This window comes from Phycomyces blakesleeanus (assembly GCF_001638985.1).
Source record: "Phycomyces blakesleeanus NRRL 1555(-) unplaced genomic scaffold PHYBLscaffold_4, whole genome shotgun sequence".
Classification (NCBI taxonomy): domain Eukaryota; kingdom Fungi; phylum Mucoromycota; class Mucoromycetes; order Mucorales; family Phycomycetaceae; genus Phycomyces; species Phycomyces blakesleeanus.
In genome coordinates, this window is record NW_017265137.1 from 2,070,840 (window position 1) to 2,097,545 (window position 26,706).

Consider the following 26,706-nt stretch of genomic DNA (forward strand, 5'->3'; position numbering starts at 1 on the left):
TTGGTGGTGGTGATGATATTGTGTTCCACCAAACACAAGTATCATTACACGCACGCACACAGAGAGAGAGAGTCAGAGTCAGAGAGAGTTGGGGAGGGAAAACACAAAAGACCTGGGGGTCTCTTTGGTTTTACACAAGTTCTTTTTGTTGAAGAGATGTTTGGTTTGGTTTGATTTGATTTGATTTGTTGAGGATTTCAACTACACGACGTCATCCATATCATGCTTCTGAACCTTGTGGCGGAAGAGCGCGTCCTTTCGGCTGAATGAAGAGCTGCAGAGGTCACATCCATATGAACGTTCCCCACGATGAACAGTTGCAACGTGCCGGTCACAGTCGTGCTTTCGATCAAAGGCCTTGTGGCATGTGTTGCAAACAAAGTCCTTCTGACGGTCCTTGACGTGTGTCTTCATATGCGTTCCAAGATTGAATCGTCGGCTAAACTTGCACTGGCAGATACCGCACGCAAATCGCTTGGCGTCCTCGGATGGAGATACCTTGGTTGTACGCTTCTTGCGGATAGTAGGGTTAACAACCTTGATGTCGTCAACCATAGAGATCTTGCGCTTCTTCTTATTGTCATTGTTGTCGCTTACAGCAATATCATCAATAACGGTGGTGTTTGTGTTGGTGGTGGTGTTAGGCATAATTTCATGGCAATGGGCGTCACCAAAGAGAGAGAATTCATAGTTCATATCGTTGTCATAGATAAAGGCATCAAAGTTGTCCATAGGGTTGTTGTAAGGTGTAAAGTCATCGTTTACAATATAAGAGTCCTGAGAAGGAAGGGGAGGGAACAAAAAGTCGGTGGCCTGTTCAAGCTCGTTTGCAGAATTGTTAGTTGCTGTAGCTGTAACTGTAGCAGCAGAATTATTATTATTATTATTATTATTATTATTGGTCTTGCCCAGCAAGAGCTGAGAAGGGTCTCCGTTAAAGGTTGCAACAGAGTCAACAGTCCAAGGAACACCGTAATCCACAGAAGGAGTGTTGTTGTTTGCAGAAGTGTTGTAGTTGAGGTAGCTTGAAACCTGGACATCAGCATCCTCGATCATGTGAGTATGAACAAAGGGAGACACCTGGAACCCATTGAGACAGGGTGTGAAAGAGGTGGCGGGAGTGAAGGGGGTATCGGTAGTGTTGCCTTCCAAGAAAGGGGTATCCATCATAGGAGAGTTCTCGACAGAGATGGTAGGAATAACATCAAACATGGCCATAAAGTGGTCGTTGACCTGCTCAGGAGTCAGGTTCTTTGAAGACTCGCCAAGATTAATAGCAGATGCTGTGGCACACAAATTGACATAAAAGTTCAGCATTCTGTCTTCTTCTGCTTGTTCTTGTTCACTATCATGATCTTTCAAGTCGACCAGACGACTTTCATCAGACTCACCATCATAGTTCCAGAAGTTGAGGCCAAAGGCGGTTTCGTCCATGTTGCTTGAAGACATTTTGTTTTTGTTGATAATAAGGTTGTTGTTGGTAGTGGTGTTGTTGTTGATAGGTTTAAAAATATTAATTATTGGGTCTGAGAATAGCAGGTTGTTAAGATCGTCAATGGTAAGATCGATGTTGTTGACTGACATGCAATGGGGTGATTGAGATGAAGTAATAGTTGGTGTCGACGGCGTCAATGTGACTTTTGTAGTTGTTGTTGGGTATTTAGATAAGAAGAAGAATCCAAGGTTCTTTTGTTCTTTATTTGGTATTATATATTGACTTTATATATATATATGTTACTTCACAGAATATATTTTTTCTTATAGTGAAACTAATTCGACTGAGAGTCAAAAGTTAAATATAAAAAAAAAGTAAGCAGAAGTAAAGAAGTAGAAAGAGAAAGACTTGAAAAAAAGAAGGGTTGAAAATTTGAGGACCCCCTTTTTATATCTTTCTTGTCTGTTTTTTCTTTTTTCCTTCAAAAAAGCAAAATGTTGCGCAGTAGACAAGACTGGCCATATCATTTTCTAATTTTTTTATTTTTTCATGAGGCTCGTGGTACTCAAAATATGAGTCACAAAGTCCGATCACTTTCTTTCAAGAAAGCAAGCCATTGCTTCGTTTGGAGGTATCATTTCCTTGTTTGGTAATGTGTATCCATGGAAACGTTTTTGTTTTTTCTTTCTTTCTTTTTCGTTGCTATGGATACCATAAAGATCGTCCGATTTTCTACTTTCTTTTTTTTTTAATCTTTTATTTGATATTTTATACTTCAATTTAATTCAGTTTAATTCAATTTAATTCCATTCAATTCTATACAATATTTTTTTTTGATTTTTGATTTTTGATTTTCTTGTTGATTGATTCACAATATAAAATAAAAAATAACATTCAATAAAATATATATGGAAAAAGAAGAACAACATCAAATTTATATCCCGAAACTCCATCAGGGAATGTCTTTTTGGCTTCATCTTTGTTTCACAACCCATGTCATAACTTCTTTAACTTGTTCCTGTTTATCCCGCTTTATTTTATTTTATATTGTCTTGTCTGTGGCGCATACAGAAAATTAGAAATACAGACAGGCAGACAGACACAAACACAAACACAAAACACCACAAGGCCTGTCTTTCTCTCTCTCTCTCTCTCTCTCTCTCTCTTCCTTCCTTCCTTCCTTCCTTCCTTCCTTCCTTTATTTATTTATTTATTTCATTTTCGTTCCACATGAGTCAATTTAATACGGAAGCACCCTTTTTGTTGTTACCATTTATTAAAGCAAGAAATAAAGAAAGAAAGAAAGGGATATATAAATACAGATAGATACACATAAAGTAAAGATGTGCTTTTGTACAATATAGTATCAGCCTCTTTTCTCCTCTTTCTTTTCTCTTTTTATATATATGTATATATATATATTTGATCAAGAAGTGCGTGTGTAAGAAATAAAATTCACAATATAAATTTGTGTATTGTGTGTGGCACCAAGAATCAATACCCAACATACCCCCACTCCCCCTCTTTTCTTCCTTCCTTTCCTCTCTCCCTTGCTTTTTTTATATATGTATGTATACAGCTGAATATGTCTGAAATAAGAAGAGAAAGAAAACTAGTATAAAACGAATAATGATATTGATAGCCATATGAACCACGAGAGCCATAATAGTTGATATCTGTAGAACGAAGTATTAATTATTATAATAATTATTAATTATTTAAGGTTTTCAGCATATTCCATTCTGGGTTTAAATATATATGGTATCCAAATTTGGAAATATGATTTCTGTACCACAACAATACAAGCAGCAGCAGCAAAAAAAGAAGAAAAAAAAGGAATAGAGACAAGGACATGGTTTCTCTCTTTCTCTCTATATTTTATTTTGGATTATTTCCTGTTGTGAATAATCAGTTGAATCAGAAGACATAAAACCATATTCTTCTCCCCAATACAAACACACATATAAGTTAATGATTATTATCATTGTAAATTAGGTTGTCTATAAAATTAATCTTGGCATATATATATATATATAACATTGGCCAAATCAATTATCTTAACACTTACAATGCAACACAATAATATATATTTGATGCCTTGTTTAAACTCTATAATCTCTTTTTTTTTTTACTTCTTATTTTCTTTTATAATAACCCCAGGGGTAGGATAAAGAATAAAAAAATATATATTTGAACGGGCTTGGATCCCGTTTTCTTTTCTATTTTATTCTTATTCTTATTTATAAAGTATATAAATAAATTAACACAAACACATACACAAGATCCATGATTGCTAAAAATGGATTGTTTGTCAAACAACAAGAAGCTTATCAGCCTTTGAAAAAGGCACTTCTCCCGAGAAACCGCTCAATCACTTAATATGTTGCCATGGTAACCAATTTTTTATTTTATTTTTTTATATATATATTTTTGTAATTGTCAAATAATCTATCTCTTTTTCTTTTTTGGTTTCCATGGAAACAGCTTTTACCCTTTTTATAAATATATATATAATTCTTTCTTTCGTTTTATTATTATTATTATTATTATTATTATTATTAGTGTTTGTTGCGCAGTATAACTAGTATATATATGCGTGTGTGTGTAAAGATGTGCGTGTAAAGATGTGTATGTGTATGTGTATGTGTATGTGTATGTATAGATTTGTACTTGTTGTATTCTAATTGGGTCTTCTAGGCCAACACGCACAGAAATTCTCATCTTTTTATCATTATCTTTCCCCATCAAACTAAATATAAATATTCCTTTATTCATTCCTTTATTTATTTTATTTTAAAGTTTGGAGATGAGCTCTTCCTTTGTTACATTGAAGTGAAAAAAAAAACACTAAAAAGAACTAAAATAAAACTAGAAAAACTATAAATGCAACATACATCATACAATAGCATACAGTAAAATAAATAGATACTAATGATAATAAAGTTGTATATCATAGCAACAGATTTATAGACCTAGCCAATAGAGAGAGACAAAAGAATAATCTTTTTTTCTTTACTTTTAATTTATTCATCTTGAGGATTTGATAAATCAAGCGTTGTTTTAAAAAAAATGGAGAAGAATGGAATTTCTTTTGAACACATACACATTTATACATCTATACATATATAGTTTATTTAATTTGATTTGATTTATTTAATTTAATTTAATTTAATTTTAAATGCTTTATATCTTGTTCACAAAGGGTCTTTTATCTTTAATATATATTCAATTGGGTGTCAAAATTGATTTTATGAAAATTACTCTAAATCTAAAAACACACAAACACGTCTCCTTCTACTTTGCTTTACCTGATTCTAAAACTAATCAAGTTACTAAGCGAGTAAGTGAATGAGTGTTTCTTTTAAAAGAATTTTTTTTTAATAATTTGAATATAATTGAATCTCAAAAAATGTACCAATCTTATTTAGAGTGATGAGGAGTAAAGCACTTCTTTTAAGTGATATTGATTTATTTTAAAATAAGAATAATAGAGGATGTGTGCCTTTTCTTCTTCTTTTATTATAATCTAAATCCTCTTCTTAAGTATCAGTCACGCTACGGGCAAGCTATTTTACGTCCTATTTTTTTTTTTAAAAAATATACACATATTTAATTTAATAATTAGCCGATTATTCAGGGCTTCTGATTTTATAATAATTCAACCTGTCAATCAATACTTGACAGTAATATATAGAGGTGTATGTATTTATTTGATTGCTTGGATATTAGATTATTCTACTGATTTCTTCTATCGAATTTTCTTTCCATATAATAAAAGGCCCTCATTTTGTGCCATCAAAAGTAGGGCTGTGAATTACATGCTAATACAAGGATCTATCTGCAAGTTGATACTATTGACAGTTATAGTGTTATTGGTGTATAGAGTAACAAAAAAAAACGAGAATAGTTTTCCCAGTATTGGGATAGGATTTCATAGGTGGGGGTTCAAAACATTTTAATTTTTTAATTTTTTAATTTTAAAAAAGACATATATATATATATAGATGATCTTTTATTTACTCTTCCTTACAATTCTGGTTTTTGCATTTTTTTTTTATTTTGTTTTGAAAACAGTGATTTGACCTGAATTTTTTTTTGGGATGTCTCTCGAACTCGTCGGTAATCTAAAAGACACTCCATGTCTGCCCTGAATCTATTTATAATTCTTATATATTAATTGCCTTTCAAAACTGGTATTGAAAGCCAATGAAAAAGAGGAGATATGAGGAAGGGGTGCATTTCTTCTTCTTAATATTATTATAATAAATATACATAATAGTTATCTAAAGTACAAAATTTATTTTCCAAAAAACAACACATAATAATACAAGTGGTGATAGTAAAAGTCAATTATCCAAATTGAAGGCACAACTCCCTATTTCTTGTGTGTGGGTGTGGGTGTAGATATATCAAGTATGATGTACGATGATATTATATGTATATAAATATGTGTGTATGGTGGTTTATTTAATAGGCGATCTTGGTTGTGTCTTTTAAAGTGTGACAGGCACGTGGCAAAAGATACATTTCTTGGTTTGTCTGATATTTTTTTTTGTCCTTCTTTATATTATTATTGCTATCTCATGTGCAATACAATACCATATACTAGTGATATATAATATAAATCAAGCTCACTGAGGCCACAATTAAGTCTTATTCTCAACTTAGTTCAATGTAATTCGATTGCACTATCACATCTTTCATTTCCTGTCACGAATACATCTTGCCAATTAGATTCTACAGAATAACCGTAATAGTAAACAATGAGGAATATTAGAATATAATTTTTAAACAGATAGTAAGATTAGTAAAAGAATAAGGTATAAAAGAGATGTTTTCTTAATAAACTATTGAATATCACAAATCCTGGGTTATGGGGACCTCGTCTACCCTGCAATATATACTATTCTTATTACTGTAGACTATATAAAATAAAAATGAAACATAAACATCTTGCTGTTTGTATTCGCATGGTAGCACAAGGGAATCCTCCAAACATGTCCTTTTGTCTAGACAGGCAAATGGGGATGTGGCGTCACAAAGTTACACGGGGCTGGGTGCAATGATGGGCCAAATAGAATAAGGAAAGAAAAAAGGAAAGAAATCTAGATTAGTGTAGTGCCAGTCTTATTGCCATTTTATTCAAATAGAAAAAAAGTGTGTATTTAGATAGGTAAAATTATATATGTGTGTGTGTGTGTGTGTGAGTGAACGTTTATTTTTAATATTTATATATATATTTTAAAATTCCTTCTTATTCTTAAAAAAAGGAAAAAAAAAAGAAAACACACACAGATCGTTTTTGCTACTTCTTTATCTCTCTTCCTTTCTTTACTCATTTCCTTCTTTCTTATCATTAATATTATTTCATTTTCCAAAAACAATTATTTCTAAAAGAAAGGAGGAAAAGTAAAAAAAAAATGTCTCAATACAACCCACCAATGCAAACACCAATGTCGCCCATGTCGCCAACCATAGAAGCCCTTTGTCAAGATCTCGACTTTTATATACATGAACTGAACAGTGATTCTAGTCAATCACCAGAAGATTCAGCAAATGCTGTCCAAGAATTGGATGTGGTAAGGAATTGTTATATAGATATTTAAATTAAATAAATGAAAATAAGGTCAATGTTGCCAATACTACCTTTGTGTAGTGTGAGCGGGTGGGATGGGTACCTGTATTTTATTTATATATATAAATTATAAACTCATATATATATATACAAAGGGCGAGATATAGAGATTGAAATAGATAGATAGATATATTGGTCAAATGTAAATTAAAACGATTGGTACCTACAAAAAAAATAATATTATGATGATGTATATATATATATATATATATATTCTTACACAGTACACCTTTCTCTCTCTCTCTCTCTCTATTATTTCTAGCAAGTCAATGGTAGCAACAACATGAACAATTCTGAAGGAAGACAACCGTTTAATTACGATTGGCCAATATTCAATCCAGCTCTGATGGAAAGCTATAATCAACGAGCTCTTTCTCACAACAATCCCGTTCCATTCATCGACACACCTTCAAATTCGTACACTTACACTACCGAAACCCAAGAGACCTACAACAACCAACATTCCGACTCATCTACCGAAAATAGTCATTCAGGAACGCAGCAACATCAGGAGCAGCAGAAGCTTATGCCTAATGAGTACTTTACAATGCCGACTCCCACAATTGCCATCAAACATGCCAGTGCATCCTCTTCCTTTGAAGACAGACCTATCGAATCCTTTTCGTCTGAGAACAACTACGAAATAACAGCATCAGAGTCCGAAGATACGTTGGGTAATCCTCCTCGTTCTAGTTCACTTCATCGAAATTATTCTGGTACCTCAACAACAAAAACAACAACAACAACAACAACAATTACTACTACTATAACAGCAGCAGAAAAAACAAATTCAAAACCACTTCGCAATCTCTCTAGTATCAAAAGATCCAGTCGACCAAACACATTAGAAAGAAAAAGGTCCCCCCAAAAAACCTATGTCAACTTGGACACCGACATCATGGCCGCCGGTAGCCTCTTGACCGGGAAAACTTTGATGAAATTTGCAATGCAATCCAAATTGTCCAAGGAGTTCATACAAGAAATCCAGAGGCTGAGTCAAGAGCGTACCCTTTTCTGTTCCGAGGTCTACCCTTTTAGTTTCACAGGTTCCGAAGCAGTGGTAAGTTTATATATATATATATTATCGTTATTATTATTTAAAAATAGAAAGAGAGAAAGAAGAGGAGGAAGAAGGGGGAGGAAGAAGGGGTAGAAAGGTGAGAGAATAATGGTATCTCTATCTTTCTCTATGTGAGTAAATGAATGAGCTATTGTGAGAGAGAGAGAGTGAATGGGTAAACGGGAATTCTTGTGTGTATTGATAAATATACAAACCAAGGCTTCTTTATTTATTTATTTATTTATTTTATCTTTTTTTTTCTCTTTAAAAAAAAACAAAACAAATAGAAAATCCTTCAAACTTTACTTCAAGGATCCTTTGTAGACAAGACTTACGTTCGTATTGGACGGTCATTATTGCATACCTTTCCTCCAGTGCTTGCTCCAGTGATATATTCTGAAAAGGCAACAAAACACAATGCGTTCTATGATTCTGACAGCGAGTTTTACACAATTGTGGAAGATACTGTGGACGGAAATATGCCCCAGGGTATATACACCCAGCTCACGGCTTGTTACGTACCAACATGTACGCCAGGCACAAGTGACTGCTACTCTACTTGCTGTCCAAACAGAAAGGTTAAAATGAGAGTGTTTGATGAAAGCGAAACAGATGTAAGGCAACGAAATAATAATAATAATAACAATAACAATAACAATAACAATAACAATAACAATTAGATTATATAAATACCTTTAAATATGAAACTAACAAAATTAAACTTTTATGCTCATCCAAAATATCCTTGAATTTGTTTGATTTTTCATTTTTACCTCATTAAAAAAAAAGACTTCTTCGCAAAAGGTGCCAAAGATCCAGCGCCATATGTCAATCAATTCGTCTCTTGCTTCTCGTGATACAGTAAGTTTTTTCTTCTTCTTCTTTTATCACTATTACTATTTGTGTTTCATACTATGTTGTACTATGATGTACCATGCTGCACCATGCTGTACTATGCTGCGCTATGTTGTGCTAATCTATAAAAGGCTTTCAGCAAACTTGCACACTAACACATAATAATAACAATCCACTTTACATTATATTATATCAGACAAACTCCCAAGCATGGTCAGCTACTGTCTCCAGAGAGATTCTGGAAATTACGCCCAAGGATGAAATCAAGCGACAAGAGTCAATACACGAGTTAATTTATTCCGAAGAAGATTATCTGAGAGATCTGAACTTATTGGAAGATGTAATTATTATTTATTTGTTATCTAAAAAAAAAGCTTTAAAGTTCAAACTGTCAAATAACTCCTTAACTCCTTCTCTAACCCACCCAAACACACTTACCCTTCCTTCCTTCATTCCTTCCATCTTTTTTTTGACAGCTTTTTGCCAAGCCTTTAAGTGAAGCCCAATGTATTGAACCGGATCGACGCGCGGAGTTTTGCAAAAAAGCATTTGCTAACCATCTGGAGCTTATTGCGATCCACAAGGAGCTTTGCCAAGACTTACGTGACCATCAAACCCTTTGCCAGTCCAAGGGAGGAGCAGGCTTTGTGGATCGTATCGGCCATGTGTTTGTAAAACACATTCACAAATTCATGGATCCTTATGTCAAGTATGGCCCGCAGGTCATTCTGGCCGAAGACTTGGTCAAGTCCGAAGTCAATACAAACATCCTCTTCAAGAACTTTATCCACGAAAAAGAAAAACAGGCCGAAACAAGAAAGCTGTCTTTTAACCATTTCCACTTTCGCCCCATCGCACGTCTTCAGCGTTATATCCTGCTCATCGGAACCGTTCAAAAGGCCACAAAACCCGACAGTCCTGACGCAAAGGATCTGGATGAATGTATAAAGGCCATTCAAAAGGTAGCTTCATTTATGGATGAAGGTGTAGGCCAGATGAAGAAGAAACTGCGCATTCGTAAGATAAACGAACGAATCATCCAAGAGACTGGTCAATTAGGAGCAGATGGAAAACCTCATGATTTTGAATTACTTGATCCCAATCGTCGTTTAATTCACGAGGGAATATTGCTACGTCGCACTAATTTCGTAACGGACCCAATAGAGATGCACCTCTTTTTGTTTGACCACATGTTGATCATTACAAAGATCAAGAAACCATCTTCCAGTAGTGGTGACCAGACATCCTCGAATGCTCACGAATTCTATTATCTCCATAAAAAACCAATCCCACTCGAATTGTTGGTCCTCCAAGACTCTTCCAGTAGTTTAATCAGAGGAATTTTACCAACACCAACATTGTCAGCAACACCACTATCATTTCCAAAGTCATCGAGTCCTGCCGCGCAAAACGGGTCTAATATCTTGCCTCAGAACGGCTTCTTCAGCCAGACCTCAATTACAATACAGCGACTGGGAAATGACAATGAAGAGACGACTCTTTATGACAACAAGACAGGTGATCTGGCTATCTGGTCTGGCAAATTAATGAACGCGAAGAGTGATTTAGAAGAACGCAAAAAGGAATCCCAGCCATACGAAACCGAGGTGTTGAACGACATCAACTTTTCTTGTTCATCTAGTATGGGATCTAAATACAATCATGGCAAAGTAACATGCTCAGTTCCTTATGGTAAAGCTTAGATAGTTGATAAGAAAGAAATCTGTTGGACGTACGCTCTTGTTTTAGTTTCTGTTACTGACGGTATTACCATTACCATTATTAGCGGCAACAAGCGGTAAAAGAATGGTGGCCATTGGAACACAAACAGGTGTATGGATTGGTGCTTCAGGATCCACTTCATTCCGCAAAGTGTTGTCTCTACTTGATGTAACACAAATTGATGTTCTCGAACAGCATCGCGTACTTTTGGTTCTAGCAGGTAATTACAAAAATAAATAAATAAATTTAGTAGTAGTAGTAGTAGTAGTAGTAGTAGTAGTAGTAGTAGTAGTAGTAGTAGTAGTGATAGTGGTGGTGTGTAATATGTATTAGCTTTGTAACTCACATTTAACTTATTTAATGTAGAGAAAGTGGTGTACGGATACCCACTGGACACATTGGATACAGGTTCCCAAAATAAGCCAGTTGAAAGAGTTCCCCAGAGAATCTCACAACATGTAGCCTATTTCAGCACCGGTGTTATCAAGGGAAAAACCTTGCTGATTGTGATGAAACGTAAGGGTATGGATAGTCATTTCAAAGCATTTGAGCCAGTGTGCGGTGATTTACGCGATCCAAAGAACGCCAAATTTTTGACAACGAAATCCAGTTTCTTGAGTAAACCACCAGCATGGTTTAAACTCTTCAAGGCAAGTTTCTACTTATATTGCTATACATACATACATACATACATACATACATATGTCTTTAATGAATAATTCATTCATTTGTACTGAATTGGATTGAATTGAATTGAGATGAAATAAAAGGAATACTAATTAAACGTTTGGGTTTGTTAAATAGGAGTTTTACATTGGTGCCGATTCATCAGCTATTCATTTCTTGAATGCAAGATTGATGATCGTATGTATTCGTGGGTTTGAGATAATAAACTTGGATGATCTCAGGGAAAACCGAAACCTGCCCGATCTGAAAAACCCAGAGTTTGATTTTGTTGTCCAGCATGGAGAGTATATCCAACCTCTTGGGATGTTTAAATGTAGCACAGAGGATTACCTATTGTGCTACGACAGATTTGCTTTTAAGGTGGATGTTCGTGGCAAATTTTCTAACCAGAATTATGAAAGGTAAGATAAGACAAAGAATCCTGGGAGTTAATTAAGATTTCAATACAAAAGCCAATGCTGTCACTTATTAGTATCTAAATCTGTTTACTATCATCCACTAAAAAAATTTACGCCTATTAAACTAATCAACCAATCGGTTACCTTTGTTTTATACATATATTAGAATTGAATGGGAAGGAACACCACAATCTGTTGCCTTTGATTATCCTAATATTATTGCATTCAATTCAAGGTTTATTGAGATACGAGATGTCAATACAGTACGTTCAAACCCCCTTTCTTTTCTCTGTCTCTCTTGCTCACATAAATATATAATCAATCAAATGAGGGCACATTTTTATGACTATAGTAGTTCTTTCTTTTGTGCTTTACTAAAAAAAACTAACCCTCAATCTTTTTTAGGGTAAACTCGTGCAAGTAGTTGTTGGCGACAACATGCGTTCTCTACAATTCAAGAAGCCATCATATTCAAAACGGCCACTTGTCCATGGAACTATGCAAGCTCCTTTCAAACCTGAAATTCAATCTGTTTTCCAACTTACCTTGAAGGCATCACCATCGGAGTCTTAGAAGAAGAAGAACAAAAAAGAAACAACAGCAACAGCAACAACAATAATCTAAACCTAAACCTAAATCCAACTCTAACTCTAACTCTAATCCTTCATTTCCTTGTCGAAAAAAACCACATCTGTACTTGTTCCTTTATTTTTATTTCTATTATTATTATTATCATCATCACCTTGTAAACCAATTAACCATTTTGTCTTCATTTTCTATCGTTTCACCTTGTTGTTTCTTTATTTATATAAAATTTATTCGGTAACTTATAAGTCGTTTCTCAATAATATATCTATATATTCAACAAAAAAATCCTCAGACTTATCACCATCACCACCTTACCAAGCTCTTTCCGTTATTTTCATTCCTCATATAATCATAACAATATTTATAATATTTATATACTCAAACAGCATAATAACATTTCTCAACTATCCATGACCTTTGTTTTATAAATTTAGCAGTTTGACAAGAATTCCATATAAATACATATAAAGAGTATGTTAAGTCGTTGTTTTTGTACCGCTCACCGCAGTTGATTTATAAGTAACGAGGCAGTTTTAAGTCTCGATATACTCCCCAGGTCTTCTTGTAGAATTTTCTTATCATTGTAGGAAGACCATACACGTAAAAAGAACTTCCCAGAAAAGAAGGAATGTTTTCTCGAATGACTTGGACGAATAAGACACAGTAAAGATGCGCTACACGGCTGGATTGCACCTTAATAGCGCTCGATCCAATTGGGTTCGTAATGTGGTATGTAATATAACTCAAAGATGCGCTCCTCCACTTCCACTACCTCTTAAATTTCTGTCTCCTGTACAGCAAAGTCAGACTGTTCGGCCAAGAGATGGCAGATACGGTAGCAGTAACAGCATTTGTCTGCTTCGATTTTTGTTCCAGTACATATTCTACTTTATTGACATAAAATTTGGGCTCAAGTATATCGGCAAGCCATGGTACAGTATTAAAGCCATAAAAAGTGAACACGGTGTCCATGCTGGAAAGAATTTAATCAATATACCAAAAAAATTGGATTTTTTTTGGCAGTTTTAGCTGAAGGTATAGCAGACTCAATTGCTGTAATACTAGCAGTATCCTTTTCTTGATGTAATTTCCTGGCATACACTGTAGACCCTGTCAGATGAAAATACTCCTTGGTTGTACAACGTCTCAATTGATGATCATTAGGATCAAGTCTAACAGCAGCAGTAAACACTCTGTTTCTGCCAGGGTCAAGGAAGCTTGGTCGATACATTTTGGTAACCTCTTCAAAGATAAAATGTTTAATACCAAAATCATGGTCTACGATTGATATTTCATCTGTTGTATTATGAGACCTTTTATAAAAGAGAAAGTCAACGCTGAATCCATCAGACCTGTCAATAATTCCAAGCAGCACATTATTCTCTCCATTAAACATCAGTCCTTCAATACTATGGTTAAAGTCAAGTTAATATCTTTTATTAGCTTTAGATTTCAAGATATTGTATTTACCTGCTATATTCTAATAATTTGAAATTGAATACTTCGTAGAACAATTGAAGGTCATTGTCATAACCTTTTGGCAATGGATTCTTGACAAAAGCAGACAACGAATTTACACTATAAACTACAGATCTCCAATGCATTAAATGGTTTAGTAAGATACTAAATAGTCTTGGTATAGGAAGCCGCCTAATATCAAACGCATAATTAAGCTCATGTTTGCCTTCATATTGATTCAGGATGTACTCAAGACATTTGTAAACATTTTCGGGGGCAGACAATAGAATAAGCAGGGTCACCATTTGATTAATGAGTGTTCTTATCGCCTAAGATTCTTGATCTACACTGTTTTTCATAGCATCTTCCGAGAAACCACAAGATAAAGGGAAATTGTTTGGCTATACCGGATCTCATTAGCAAACACATTGCTAGCAATATTCTTTAGCAATCCTTTTGATAGTATTAAGATAAATCTGCTATGTATATGAGTGATATAATTTAAAGTTAGTCTTATATTAACTGTTGATAATTTTTTGTTTACCATGAAAAAGTTTTGTAGTTGATAATATAAATACTTCAAAAGATGCACCTCAAAAATCTCCGTTATATTATTCTGGTAGCTTGTATCAAGCTCAGTGTACACCTCGGTTATATATTACGAGGCTTCTGTTTCAATTTTTCTTCATATACAATAGTCCTATGGCTATATATAAGTTTATTCCAGGCTGCTAGTATATCTGATGGTATTTCTATGCTGCTTGTAGCTCTTTTTGCATTCACCATTTGACAGACAAAACACAAGAATTATTGCGTAAATATACAGTGAGGGATATTGTTGTTTTGCATTCGTTGGGAGCGGAATGTAATGTAATAGTTTACAAAGATTCTGGCACGGAATACTATCTTCCTGGTATCTCTGCTAGCAAAAATTATCGCTGGCTTCAGGTAGTTTATACAATGCTTTTTTTGTTTTGAAACTACCAACATCAACTTCAAAATATTATCAGAATTGACACCAACAACCATAACATATCTTTTTTTTTTATTACCACTACAGGATACAGCTCAAAATCATAGCCATATAATAAAACTTCGACACTCCAAAACCATACATTCTATTCCTCTAAGCCCAAGGTCTCATATATCACCATTCCCAAATCTGGCTTTCAACTCTCGCACACACACGATATTCATATGCTTATACTTCCAACACCTTCTTCAATCCCAATGCCCCCCATCCCATCAGACATAATTTTCAAAGCTTTCAACTTCTAGTATATCTTTAAATAACCGCTTCTACACCAAACAAACTTCACCCAACACAAATACTCAACCATCAAAGTTTCCTTAATATCTTTAAATATAATCACTCTCACTTTTCTTCTCTCTTTCACTTCAATCAAATCAACTCTCTCCTGTCTCACCGTACCCACATCTCATATTCATCTTAATGTCTTTTTAATTAATTAAATTATTATACATATCTAGCTGTTATTAATAGGAAAATGCTTATCACAATCATTGTTAAAATAGAACTCAATTGAAATGGTTTAGAAAGATTTGGTTTTTATTAATAAAAAAAAAATTAAAATCAAGGCTAAATAATATATTATATTTATTAGCAAAAAAAAAACGAGAAAAAAAATTATGTCAGATTCTTAGTTCACTACTTATAAAAGTAGATCCGTCCTCCCCAGGACGAAGACCTGATCTGACAGCGGGGAGGGAAAATGAACTAGTTTACCCTTTGAACAATAACACTTCACAGGAACTTATCTTCCTCCATGTTAAGGGTGGTGCGGAGATCGACAGCTAGTGATCAGGCAGCGCTGCACGTCAGCCTACACCCTCTCAACTAACCATCTTTCTCTGAAGTACGAGTTGGCAACCGCAACTGCATCAAACGCACGACAAACTAGCTCTGCTAGACACTTGGCGCAAGTATAAATACTTGCAATGTACAAAGGTGCATTCCGTGCAATGTCCCCTTGTAGGTCTAGAAAGAAATGGGGTCCCATCTGGGAACTAAACGCCCAGAGAGATAAAGGAATCTGTTGGTTTTACCTTTTGACGCCAGTATTTCCTCGGAGACAGAATCTCCTCAATAGTGACAAAGGTAGTGTGGAGAAAGATAACCAGTGCTCAGGCAGCGCTGCACGTCAGCCTACACCTTTACAACCAGCTAGCTTTCTCTAGAGTATCGGCTGACACCGCAACCGCATCGCGCACACAAGAACCAACTCGGCTAGACACTTATGCAATTTAAAAAATTGCTATGTACATCAGCAGCGAACCACTGAAGACACAGTACAAGAGTACATTCCGTGCAATGACATCTTGTAGGTCTAGAAAAGAACGCGCGCCACCTGGGAGCGAAACGCCCGGTGGAAAATACTTCATTGGTCATACCCTATAGCAACTGACACTTCATAGGAACTTATCTTCCTCCATGCCAAGGGTAGTGTGGAGAGTCTCTACCAGCCATCCTGCAGCGCTGCACGTCAGCATTCACTCTCATAGCTGGCTTCTTCTCTCTTAAGCACTGGCTTGCACCAGCACACACACAAGAACCAAATCCCTAGACTCTCGCGCAATTAATGGTCATACTACTAGAGCACAAAGTGCCGTTCGCAATCGCAAGAATCGCCAGTGCTACAGTAACAAAGACTGTAGACACGATACAAAAGAACGTGCGTGCGTACGTCTCCTGTAGGTCTAGTATATACGAAGGGGGACAATCTAGGAACGAAACTCCTAGATCATCATAGGACTGGCGGTTTCACCCTATGTAGAACAACACTTCATAGGCAACTATTTTCCTCCATGTTGAGAGCGGTGTGGAGAGCAAATTCAAGCCAGAAGGCAGCGCTGCGCGTCAGCCTACACCTTCCAGCAAGCTACACTCTCTAGAGTATCGACTAAAGTCGCATCGCGCACACTAAAACCGCCTTGCCAGACACTTGTGCAACTTCGAAAAATTGCTATGTAATCAGCAGCGAACCACTGAAGACACAGTACGAGCGCATTCGCGCAATACCACTCGTAGGTCTGGCCTGGAAACTTCTCTACGACGGAAACGAAACGTCCGTGTAGGTCTGGCTTACTTGGTATACGGCTTGATGGTCGGTTGGCTAGCACAATATCTAAATAGATTGTTAGTCAAAGTCTGATATAGTAATAGTATTAATAAGGAACTTACCCAAAGGCCTCCATGCCTGACGCTATAGCTACTTCAAATAGAAATATATACCGGTGCGTATATACTCCCACCTAAAAAAACATAGTTAGTCAATGTTGAGTAGAGTACAGAATATAATATTGAGCTTACCCAAAGAGCTTCAGAAAAGGGTTTAACTCTTTTTTTTACCACAGGGAACGATTGCTCACTCCCCACAGCTCCGCAAACAGACATATACCGGTGTGTATACACCCATCTAAAGAATGAATATTTAGATAAAGCTTAGTAAAAGAAAAAAAAGAGCTTACCGAAAGAGTACGGAGGCACGAAAACCCCATGGACAGAAACACGGACACTCGTCGCTGCTAGCAAAGTAGATGGTTAGATATATTCTAGTAGAAAGGCAAAGAAAAAGAAGATACTTATCTTTTGGACTAGGCGGAAAGTGTGGGAAAGAGGTAAAAGAGAGAAAAATTTGCTGCGCACTCTTGCACTATTGATATACTTTTTGATTGAGGGCTGTGAGAAGTGCTGAAGTCATCATGTCAAATATGCATGCACCCCTTAAAACATTTTAGCTGAGACAAAAAAGGCTGATTGCTATAAATGTTTATTAAATCAATTATACAGACAGATTTAATAAGGACACGATCTTAAAGATTATATAGCTGTAGAACTTGCTATATGAGTATATTGAAAGAATTGATGGACTTTAATCGAATGTACTCCAAGTTAATTTGATATTAGCTTTTTCTTGCAACTTTACAACAGCAACATATATCAATTGAAAATTAATTCTTTCAAATTATTATTCTTTAGTAAGCATTGTATATTAGTAGGCATATATGTAAGGCTGCGAGACCTTCTTTACCATTCAAAGCAGATATTAAAAATGAAAAACATATCTTCAGAATATATATATATATATAACCAATTAATCGGATTAAAAAACTGAGTACACTTATGCGGACAGAAATATGTATCAATTGGATTATGTATTAGTTTAATATCCTTAGACAATATATTAGATACTTAAGTTTCCTTCTGCTACTTAATAAGAGCTGAATTAACCTACCAGCTGTGCACAAATCTATACTCATTAAGTCAACCTTAGAGCCGTTCCTGTAAAGCTTGTTTAATGGTGGTACATATCTAAATCTTATCTAACACTGTGTATCGTGAATTAAAATATACTATTTTGATCCAACTTCAAAAAGCTTTCTTTTAGCATATTCAAAACTCGATAAAATTTTGTCCTGGAACAAGTATATAGTATTCTCTAAAATTATTCCCTCATTAACTTGACAGAGATATATATAATTTATACTGTATATCTCTTAGACAATCTCTCAAATAGTTCTATAAAAGTCCTAATTATATTGTCTGTTCAAGATTTGTATTAACATTAAGTTGGATCCAAGCTATAAGCAATTAGACAAGATGGATTTGAGTATGCTTTTCTATCGATTTGGTATACGGTAGATATCTATGGATCGATTAAATCCTCATTTTCTTTTTTCTCTTTTATTATACTATTGCATTGGTATTTCTTTCTGTTCATAAATTCAATATAAGATGGATACTATATACATAAGTATAGTTACACACTTAGTAACTACACAAAAATTGTCAAACACCTTACATCAAAAAATATGATCCGGTTCTTTAAAAGGAATTGTATTTACATACAAGAGAAAGCTCTATAATTATATATACAAACAAGCACTAATTAAAGTATCCGCATGAAACCCAAAGCATATACAAAGTAAAGAAAAAGAAAAAGGGTAGTGAATTTGACAGACACTCTTAAAATGAACAGCTGCGTAATATATGCTATTATATTTTATTTTGCGCTTTAAGAAAAAAGAAAAATACATAGAATGATCTTTATGTATTTTATTAACTAGCGTACTTGAAGTCTTTGTTTCAAATCTATTAATTAAAATTAATCAGAGCCTATTCTTCTTTTTAGTTAAATACTTGTCTCCGATATGTATACGTGTACCATATACAGTCCAGTCTTTCTTTAAATATATACGCACACGCCAGCTTGTCTACCAATATCTTGGCTGTACCATTATAAAATATAGCATATAAGGTGGTTTGCTTTTTTATGTCTTCTTGTAGATTGGGTAAATGTTCACTGATAACTTAGAGTCTACGGCTTCCTAAAAGAATCTTTTTGTAGACTGATATGATCAATTTGTGGTACAAACAGCCTATGTGTACCCATAAGAGAAAGAAACATAGTAGACCAATTCACAGTGACACTACCACCCATACCGAGGTTGAAATATTATCTAGTTTTCACTCAATATTGTTCAGAGAGGACTGTCTATCAAAAATAACCTTAACTGAGCTGCAACAAAGACAAAACAAAAAATCCTTTTTAACAATGTCTTGAATCTTCTTTTTACATACCTCATTCCTTTCGGGAATCCTCAGTCAAACCTTCATGTCTACATTGACTTTACAAATCTACTGGAATCGACACCAAATTCACGACACTATCAAAACTGATATCAGCAACCATAACATATTGCTCTTTTTCTTTTCTTTTTTTGGCTTTTTTGTTTTGACACTACCAACATCAACTTCAAAATATTATCAGAATTGACACCAACAACCATAACATATCTTTTTTTTTATTACCACTACAGGATACAGCTCAAAATCATAGCCATATAATAAAACTTCGACACTCCAAAACCATACATTCTATTCCTCTAAGCCCAAGGTCTCATATATCACCATTCCCAAATCTGGCTTTCAACTCTCGCACACACACGATATTCATATGCTTATACTTCCAACACCTTCTTCAATCCCAATGCCCCCCATCCCATCAGACATAATTTTCAAAGCTTTCAACTTCTAGTATATCTTTAAATAACCGCTTCTACACCAAACAAACTTCACCCAACACAAATACTCAACCATCAAAGTTTCCTTAATATCTTTAAATATAATCACTCTCACTCTTCTTCTCTCTTTCACTTCAATCAAATCAACTCTCTCCTGTCTCACCGTACCCACATCTCATATTCATCTTAATGTCTTTTTAATTAATTGTGTTACCATTTCATTCGGATCAACTTCATCCTTTATTTTTTTTAAGCCCAATAATAGTAATACTTTAATTAGCTTCACTTGTTTGATATAAGGTTTTGTGATTTAACAATTATCAGGCCATTAATATTATTAGAAAGTACAAAAGCCAATATGTTGTGGAAAAATGTTGGGTACATCATGGGTGTCTGTCTAAGCCCATAGCATCTTAATGTAACATTTGGTCCTATTGTAATTCTTAATATGTACTTGCAAGAACTTTGAATAGATATTAGTCAAATGTTTCTCAAATGCCAGAAAAGACCCGAAAGGTTGTCCAGGATTTCCATATATATAGATCTGTCAGAGTTTCCAAAATTAATAGCCCTAGACAAATTTTTGTCAAGATGAAAAGTGAAATTCAAAGTTTTGTTCAAAATTACTGATTTTGGAAACTCTGGCTAATCTGTATATGGAAAGTCTAGACAAGAGGTGCTCTTCAAGACACCACACCTTACAACTGGACGTTTTACCAGAATCATTACCCAAACCTTACACAATGATTTATGTTACATAGTAATTATGTAATGTAAAATCTAAAAATGACAAAAGATCTTGTATATATGGAAGGTGTATTTTCACCTTCAACATGAAATAAAATGAGAAATAATGTCCCATATACAGCATACTAAGCAGCTATAGTTATACTGTTACTTTTCGTGAGAGTAATAGTTATGTTAATACGTTATTTTATTTCTTTACTTCTATTTTATTGCCTTTTAAATGAATCGGTCAACTCTTCTTAGTCATTTGCTGATTAGAAAAAGCTAGGGTCAAGCATTAGACAATGCTTGTAAAAATTCTTTGACTTCCCTTTCTCCAAGAACAATTTATATAAGGCAGTTGTAGTTTTTTGCTGTTTTATTTTAATAAAAGTATTTCAAAATAAAGAACACAAAAAATGATACAAAAAAAATGAACACACTTTAATGGCATTTTGGAAATCAAGTACTTCAAAAGTATTTTGCGTAATGTATAGTTTCAAAATTGTTTTGTGTAAGATCTGGGTGATGAGTCTCGTGGAACACCCAGTTGTAAGGTCTGGAGTCGTGAAGAGCACCTAAAGTTTAGAGTTTTGACCTGTGTTGGAGAAGTCTATTATTAACATATAATAGGCTATGCTTATGTATCTAGTTCATTTCTCTGGTTTGAAATAACTTTTTAAGTAGCAATAGTAAGAGTTTGCTTTTTAAACTTTCAAAGGAAAATGATTTATAGTTACTCAATATAACATGTTAAATACATGCTTTGTCAACAGCTTCGCCTTTGTGAAAGAAACTCCTGCATATAGTTTAATTTAGCTAGAGAAATTCAGTATAAAATCGTTTAATGAAATGTAAAATACTACTGCAGAGAATCGTTTGTTATGTTTATATACGCAACTATGTCTGAAGATTAATTTTTATCTCAAATATTTGCTGTAAATAAATGATATATGTAAGCAAGTTAAATATCACTGATATATTTCACATTGTGTATATATATATTAATGTTATAAGTAAAGCAAAGTAAAATATAAAAGAAAACAATAGGTGTTATGAAAGTGCTGTTTATATAATTACATTTACTTCTTCTAATTTAAAAGTATGCATTTATTTATGAATAACTACCACTGAAGAATTGTAAAGTATACAAGTGTTTTATATATATTATTTTTGTGAGAAAGACACTTTCAAATTTATGAACGATTTCATACTTATCTTTAAATTAAAAACGTATAACACTGTCTTTATAAATAAATAAAAAATAAAATAACTGATCTTTATTAAAAACATTATGATTTTTCTTAAAGTATATACAGCTATAAAGATAATTGTAACATATCTATATTAGATGTTTATTTTTTACTTATCCGTAATAATTTTATTGACTTTCTCAACCAGAGAATATATTTCTCAAATTGACATTTCCTATGAAATCCGTGCCTGATAAAATGATAAATGTTCTGTCTTTCAATACTACTCAAATGGAGACTGAAAACATCACTTTACCACTGCAGGAGTAAGTGTCGGATTTCCATTTTTAAGCTAATTACAACTCCGAACATTCGATATAATTAAAAGCCCGCCGCGCCTCTTAGCCCACTCGGTTTTTATCGTCTCTAGCTCTTTGACGCACTTGTTTTCAGCAAAAACGAATTACTAGAACGCAAGATAATCAAGCATTTGGTTGAATTACATAAAGTACAAAGGTATAAATTTGTGTTAATTTAAACTGAGGTTATAATTTCTTTTTTTTTTGGACTTTGTGATACAATTTATTAACTTTAATAAAACAGTACATGTGCACTGATTTGTATTCGAGGTTGTAGAAGGATAAGCATGCTAAAATCTGAAACTTTGATTAGAGTATCTTCAGCAGTTCACTTTATTTTCACTTTTATGTTCAATTTAATAAGATAAAAAGTACACTTTAATTTTTATTTAAAATAAAACAAATCGAACTGTTGAGCTGAGTGACACGGTTGAGGTGCAATGACCGACTGAGCCAAGGAACAAGAGAAACGGCGTGTCCGTAATAAAATGCCCAATTCGTCTCTTGTACCTGTGTACCAAAGACTGTTTTCAATCTTTTATCTCGTTCTATTATTTCTTGTACTCTTCTCCAAATTACTCTACTTTACTATTATCACCTTTACTGCTCTCACCTCTTTCCTATGCTGATCTCAAATATTACAGCATCTTCTTTACATTTCCTCTTTTATCATTCGCTTGATATCCCATTTCAACATCTACCCATCGTTTCTCACTTTATTATCTTCATTTTACTATACTCTCGTTTACTATATTACTAGTCTCACTCTTTCAACAATGACTCATTATACCCTTTTATTTTCTTCTTCCTTCAAAAAACCGTCCTCCTTTGAAATATTTTTGTTACAAGATTGTCTATAAAAGCAATCAGCTTTTCCACTTAATAAAAAATTATCCATATCTGTGATCTAATTTGTCTTGAAAGATTTAAGTTGATAATATAAACAGACGATTAATACCAGTATTTTGGGGTTAAGATCGTTGTTAGTTATTATTTACTGAAGTTATTTGTTTCTTTGACCGTTGGTTCACTTGCACAACACAACCAACACACACACGCGTCATGAGTAACATTTTTTAGCTAAAGTGGTAGTATTTGGCTTTAGATAAATTAAAAGGTGTCTCACTGCCGAAGATGTTCAGAAAGTCTAAGTCAAAGGGGAAATGTGTAACAATTTTTGTATGTGGAGTTTGCTACCACTTTAAGCTAGGCACGTGACTTTTTCTCTTTTCCCTTCATAGCACATTGCAGAAAATATAAACTTGTGATCACTGAATATTAAATGCCTGTACAGACCTAGACTTTAAGTCTATGGCTGGTAGTTTTATATCCCTCATCTCTTTTGTGATCCTCATCTATATACTATCACAACTAAAATTCGACACAAAGTGACGCAATACAAAAATAGAGCATTCTATTTTAAACAAATACAAAAAAAAATTGTTTTGTTTTTTCTACAAATGTTCCGTGTACATGCAACTCCAGTCAAAACTAAATCATCAGTCAAACCTCCATGTTTCCAGTGACTTCACATAACTACTAGAATCGCCACTAAAAACCACGGAATCCCCTTCTTTCTTTTTCTCCTATTAACACCAACACAAAGCTATTAAAAATTACACGGAAAATGGAACTAGCCATCCTATTTTTTGTAATGTGTATTGGAGGTAATGTATTTAAAAATGAGGAAGCTAGAGAACAACTAAAGCTAATTCAGCTTCGAATCTTTTAGTGTGTAGCGTAGATTAAGTTCCTATATGCTAAGAGATAAATTTGAAATGAACGCTCCATATAGCACGAAGTGTATGATTGAAGATCGAATGGATATCTAGTGTGGCATCGGCTACACTGATTAAGCGTATGTATTATCTATTAGGTTAAATAAATGGCGAATAAGGTGTCTAGTTCAGGGAATATTTCCTGGGTGGCGACGAGGGCGACGAAGATAGTTTGGTGAGTAGCCATATACGTATACATAGCTGACCTTCAACTGTTAATATGCTGTTGATTTAGATACTAGAACTTGAGTGGGATCAGTTTCATAGCTCATATTAGCATGAGGAGGATACTGAGAGGATATACCCAGAGGTCTGCGATATACAATACAGTGGATAATCTAGTGACTGAATTAAACACACGTGGAACTAAAAAAATAAGCTAAAGTGTACCCAGCTGCTATTGTTGTTAATTGGGACAGATGAGGAGCAGTGATAGCGTTATATCATTGTTATGTGATTCATTGCAGTCACCGCATAAGTAACAAATGTGAGTACGGTAAGGCCAAGTTGTAGTTAAAAGAGGCAGTAAGTGCCCAGAGAGTCTTGTTCATTTCTATCGTATGAGGAAAAGTGGAGCTTTGATCCTTGTCTTTACAGTGAGTACTAAACGAAAATAAATTACGTTATTTAGATTTTCAAATAGCACTGTATACGTTTAGTCTATAATGGAGACAAAAACTTGATCCTTGAAATTAATTGGAAATACACTACTGAAATGAAAACATTAATAATAAAAAAAGTTTAAAAAATGACGGGGAGCACAAATTTGTTACTTGATTCTTGATATCAAATATATAAAAAAGATATGGGCGTCGGTGAATTTCTCGAAAGCCTTTCATGTCTTTAACCAGTTCAAATTATTCTAATGATAGTTATTTGGTTTTAACTGCACATATACTTCTTATATAAAACAAGTAGTACTGAGTGGTCCAAAATTATTGTATACCTAGAATCAATACCTAAAACTAAAGTTTTAATGTTTAGCATTTAATATGACTGCAAGGTCCTATAGAAACAGCATAAAGTAGTTATTGAAACAAATGCATATGCAGGTATATGATACTCGAGCCCGAAATCTTTATTTTTGGGTTTGTCTGTTTAAAATAATATACAAAAATAATTTGTAGTAATATATTCAAAGAAACTGGTATACCTGTAACCCTTGATAGAGACTGAGATTCTTAGCGTTGGATTTGACTGTCAAAACAGGGAAAAAGTGATTTGGTAGTAAATAAATAAATATAGCTTTGGCCCACAATAGAGAGTAGAATCCTGATACCTGGTATTGGCTGTAAAACCATTAGTAAATACAATTTTCAGTGAGAAAATTTCTAAAACTTCCTCATATGTCTTTAATCCTTAATAAAGAGTAGAATCGTGATCATTGATCTAAACTACGAAGAGAAAAAAACTATGCAAATACAATCATCATTTAAAGAAAAATGGGCAACTAAACAGTGTATACCTGTAGCCCATGAATAAGAGTTAAACAACGATCCTTGACACTAAATTTCAAATTATAGGTATTTATAACCATCAGTGAATAGATTCACAAAGATACTTGTATACCTACGGCCCATGGTGTAGAGCAAAGGTAATTTTTTGATCTGGCGATTAAAGGACTAGACAAATTTAACTGGCATTAAGTAAATATTTGTATTATCTGATACGAATGTGGCCTATGGTTGAGAGTGGGACCGGGATCTTTGGTTTGGGCAGTAAAAGATACTAGAAGAATACAATATAAACTAAGCAAATATTCAAAGAGTAGTGTATACCTGTGATCGTCAATGAAATGTGGAACGCCGATAATTGCCCTGGATTGTGAGAAAACTAAACAAATTCAATTGACAGAGAGTAAATTATCAAAAATACGTGTATATCTGTAGAACGGTAGGAAGATTGAAATATGGACCGTTGACCCGGATTGTGAAAACTCTAAAAAAAGCACGAGCGATAGTAAAGAAAAGCTTAAATAAACTTATATCTGCGACCCTTAATAGAAAGTAGGATCTTGATTGTTAGTGAAGACATATAAAAGCCCAAACAAACTAATCTGGTAACAGATAAATACTCAAAGCAACTCGTGTTTTTGTGGCACTCTATGAACAATAAAATTTTGATCGTTGACCTTGACTATAAGAAGACCTTGAAAGAAAAACATATGTCAGTATTAGCATATTTAAAGGATTTTTTTTTAACTTTTATCCTTTGATAGGTAGCGGGTAATTGATACCTTTATGAGTGTGTAATAATTAGAAGAAGAAAAACATTCGATAGTAAGAAGGTTTGTAGATAAATATGCTTGTCTATGACTATGGATATAATCCCGAACATTGAACGTTGTGATTGAATATAAAGATACTATAAAATTACTACTGGCATTAATGAAAAAGAAGTTTAAAGAAACATACATAGTTTTAACTATTTGCAGGTGTAGCGAGGCATAGATCTTTGGTGTTAGCTATTCTGTAAACTAATCAAATTCAATTGACTGTAAAAGAAAACTCAAGCAAACTTCTATACCTGTAATTATATATGAACAGTAGAGCTATGATTGTTTTTCCTGGTTGTGGAAAGGAAAAGTAAACGCTATAAAAAAGACACACATACCTTTAACCCTGGATGAATAGCAGAATCTTGATTGGAGGCCTTGACTATCAAACCACTAGACAGATTTACCTGGTAAAAAGTAAGTTCTGAAAAAGTTTTATATACCCAGGAACTTTTATGGAGAGTTAAACCCTGATAGCTTGTGTCTTCCGTA

General features: G+C 34.1%; 5 protein-coding genes across 5 annotated transcripts; 2 read left to right on the forward strand and 3 right to left on the reverse strand.

Annotated features, from left to right (window-relative positions):
* Window positions 1-237: 237 nt before the first annotated feature.
* Window positions 238-456, reverse strand: PHYBLDRAFT_104200 (C2H2-type zinc finger transcription factor; the record flags this gene model as incomplete). The annotated part of the gene is made up of 1 exon (XM_018427826.1): window positions 238-456. A coding segment is annotated over one exon (219 nt), but the record flags the coding sequence as incomplete, so codon positions are not given.
* Window positions 457-7,353: 6,897 nt separating this feature from the next.
* On the forward strand, window positions 7,354-12,365 carry PHYBLDRAFT_164734 (hypothetical protein; the record flags this gene model as incomplete). Its single annotated transcript, XM_018435068.1, has 11 exons — window positions 7,354-7,786; window positions 7,844-8,130; window positions 8,418-8,744; window positions 8,920-8,991; window positions 9,182-9,325; window positions 9,462-10,677; window positions 10,772-10,927; window positions 11,074-11,325; window positions 11,540-11,795; window positions 11,959-12,055; window positions 12,198-12,365. The coding sequence occupies 11 exons, from the start codon at window positions 7,354-7,356 to the stop codon at window positions 12,363-12,365; spliced, it is 3,408 nt and encodes a 1,135-aa protein (XP_018295884.1).
* Window positions 12,366-12,893: 528 nt separating this feature from the next.
* PHYBLDRAFT_164735 (hypothetical protein) lies at window positions 12,894-14,143 on the reverse strand (the record flags this gene model as incomplete). Its single annotated transcript, XM_018435069.1, has 4 exons — window positions 12,894-13,062; window positions 13,153-13,353; window positions 13,481-13,789; window positions 13,851-14,143. 4 exons carry the CDS (start codon window positions 14,141-14,143, stop codon window positions 12,894-12,896), a joined length of 972 nt encoding a protein of 323 aa, XP_018295885.1.
* Window positions 14,144-14,424: 281 nt separating this feature from the next.
* PHYBLDRAFT_164736 (hypothetical protein) lies at window positions 14,425-15,374 on the forward strand (the record flags this gene model as incomplete). The annotated part of the gene is made up of 3 exons (XM_018435070.1): window positions 14,425-14,584; window positions 14,665-14,786; window positions 15,330-15,374. 3 exons carry the CDS (start codon window positions 14,425-14,427, stop codon window positions 15,372-15,374), a joined length of 327 nt encoding a protein of 108 aa, XP_018295886.1.
* A 308-nt stretch (window positions 15,375-15,682) lies between these two features.
* Window positions 15,683-18,119, reverse strand: PHYBLDRAFT_60976 (hypothetical protein; the record flags this gene model as incomplete). Its single annotated transcript, XM_018440727.1, has 9 exons — window positions 15,683-15,866; window positions 15,906-15,941; window positions 16,018-16,093; window positions 16,449-16,611; window positions 16,728-16,984; window positions 17,041-17,062; window positions 17,170-17,275; window positions 17,328-17,411; window positions 18,091-18,119. 9 exons carry the CDS (start codon window positions 18,117-18,119, stop codon window positions 15,683-15,685), a joined length of 957 nt encoding a protein of 318 aa, XP_018295887.1.
* Between the last annotated feature and the right edge of the window lie 8,587 nt (window positions 18,120-26,706).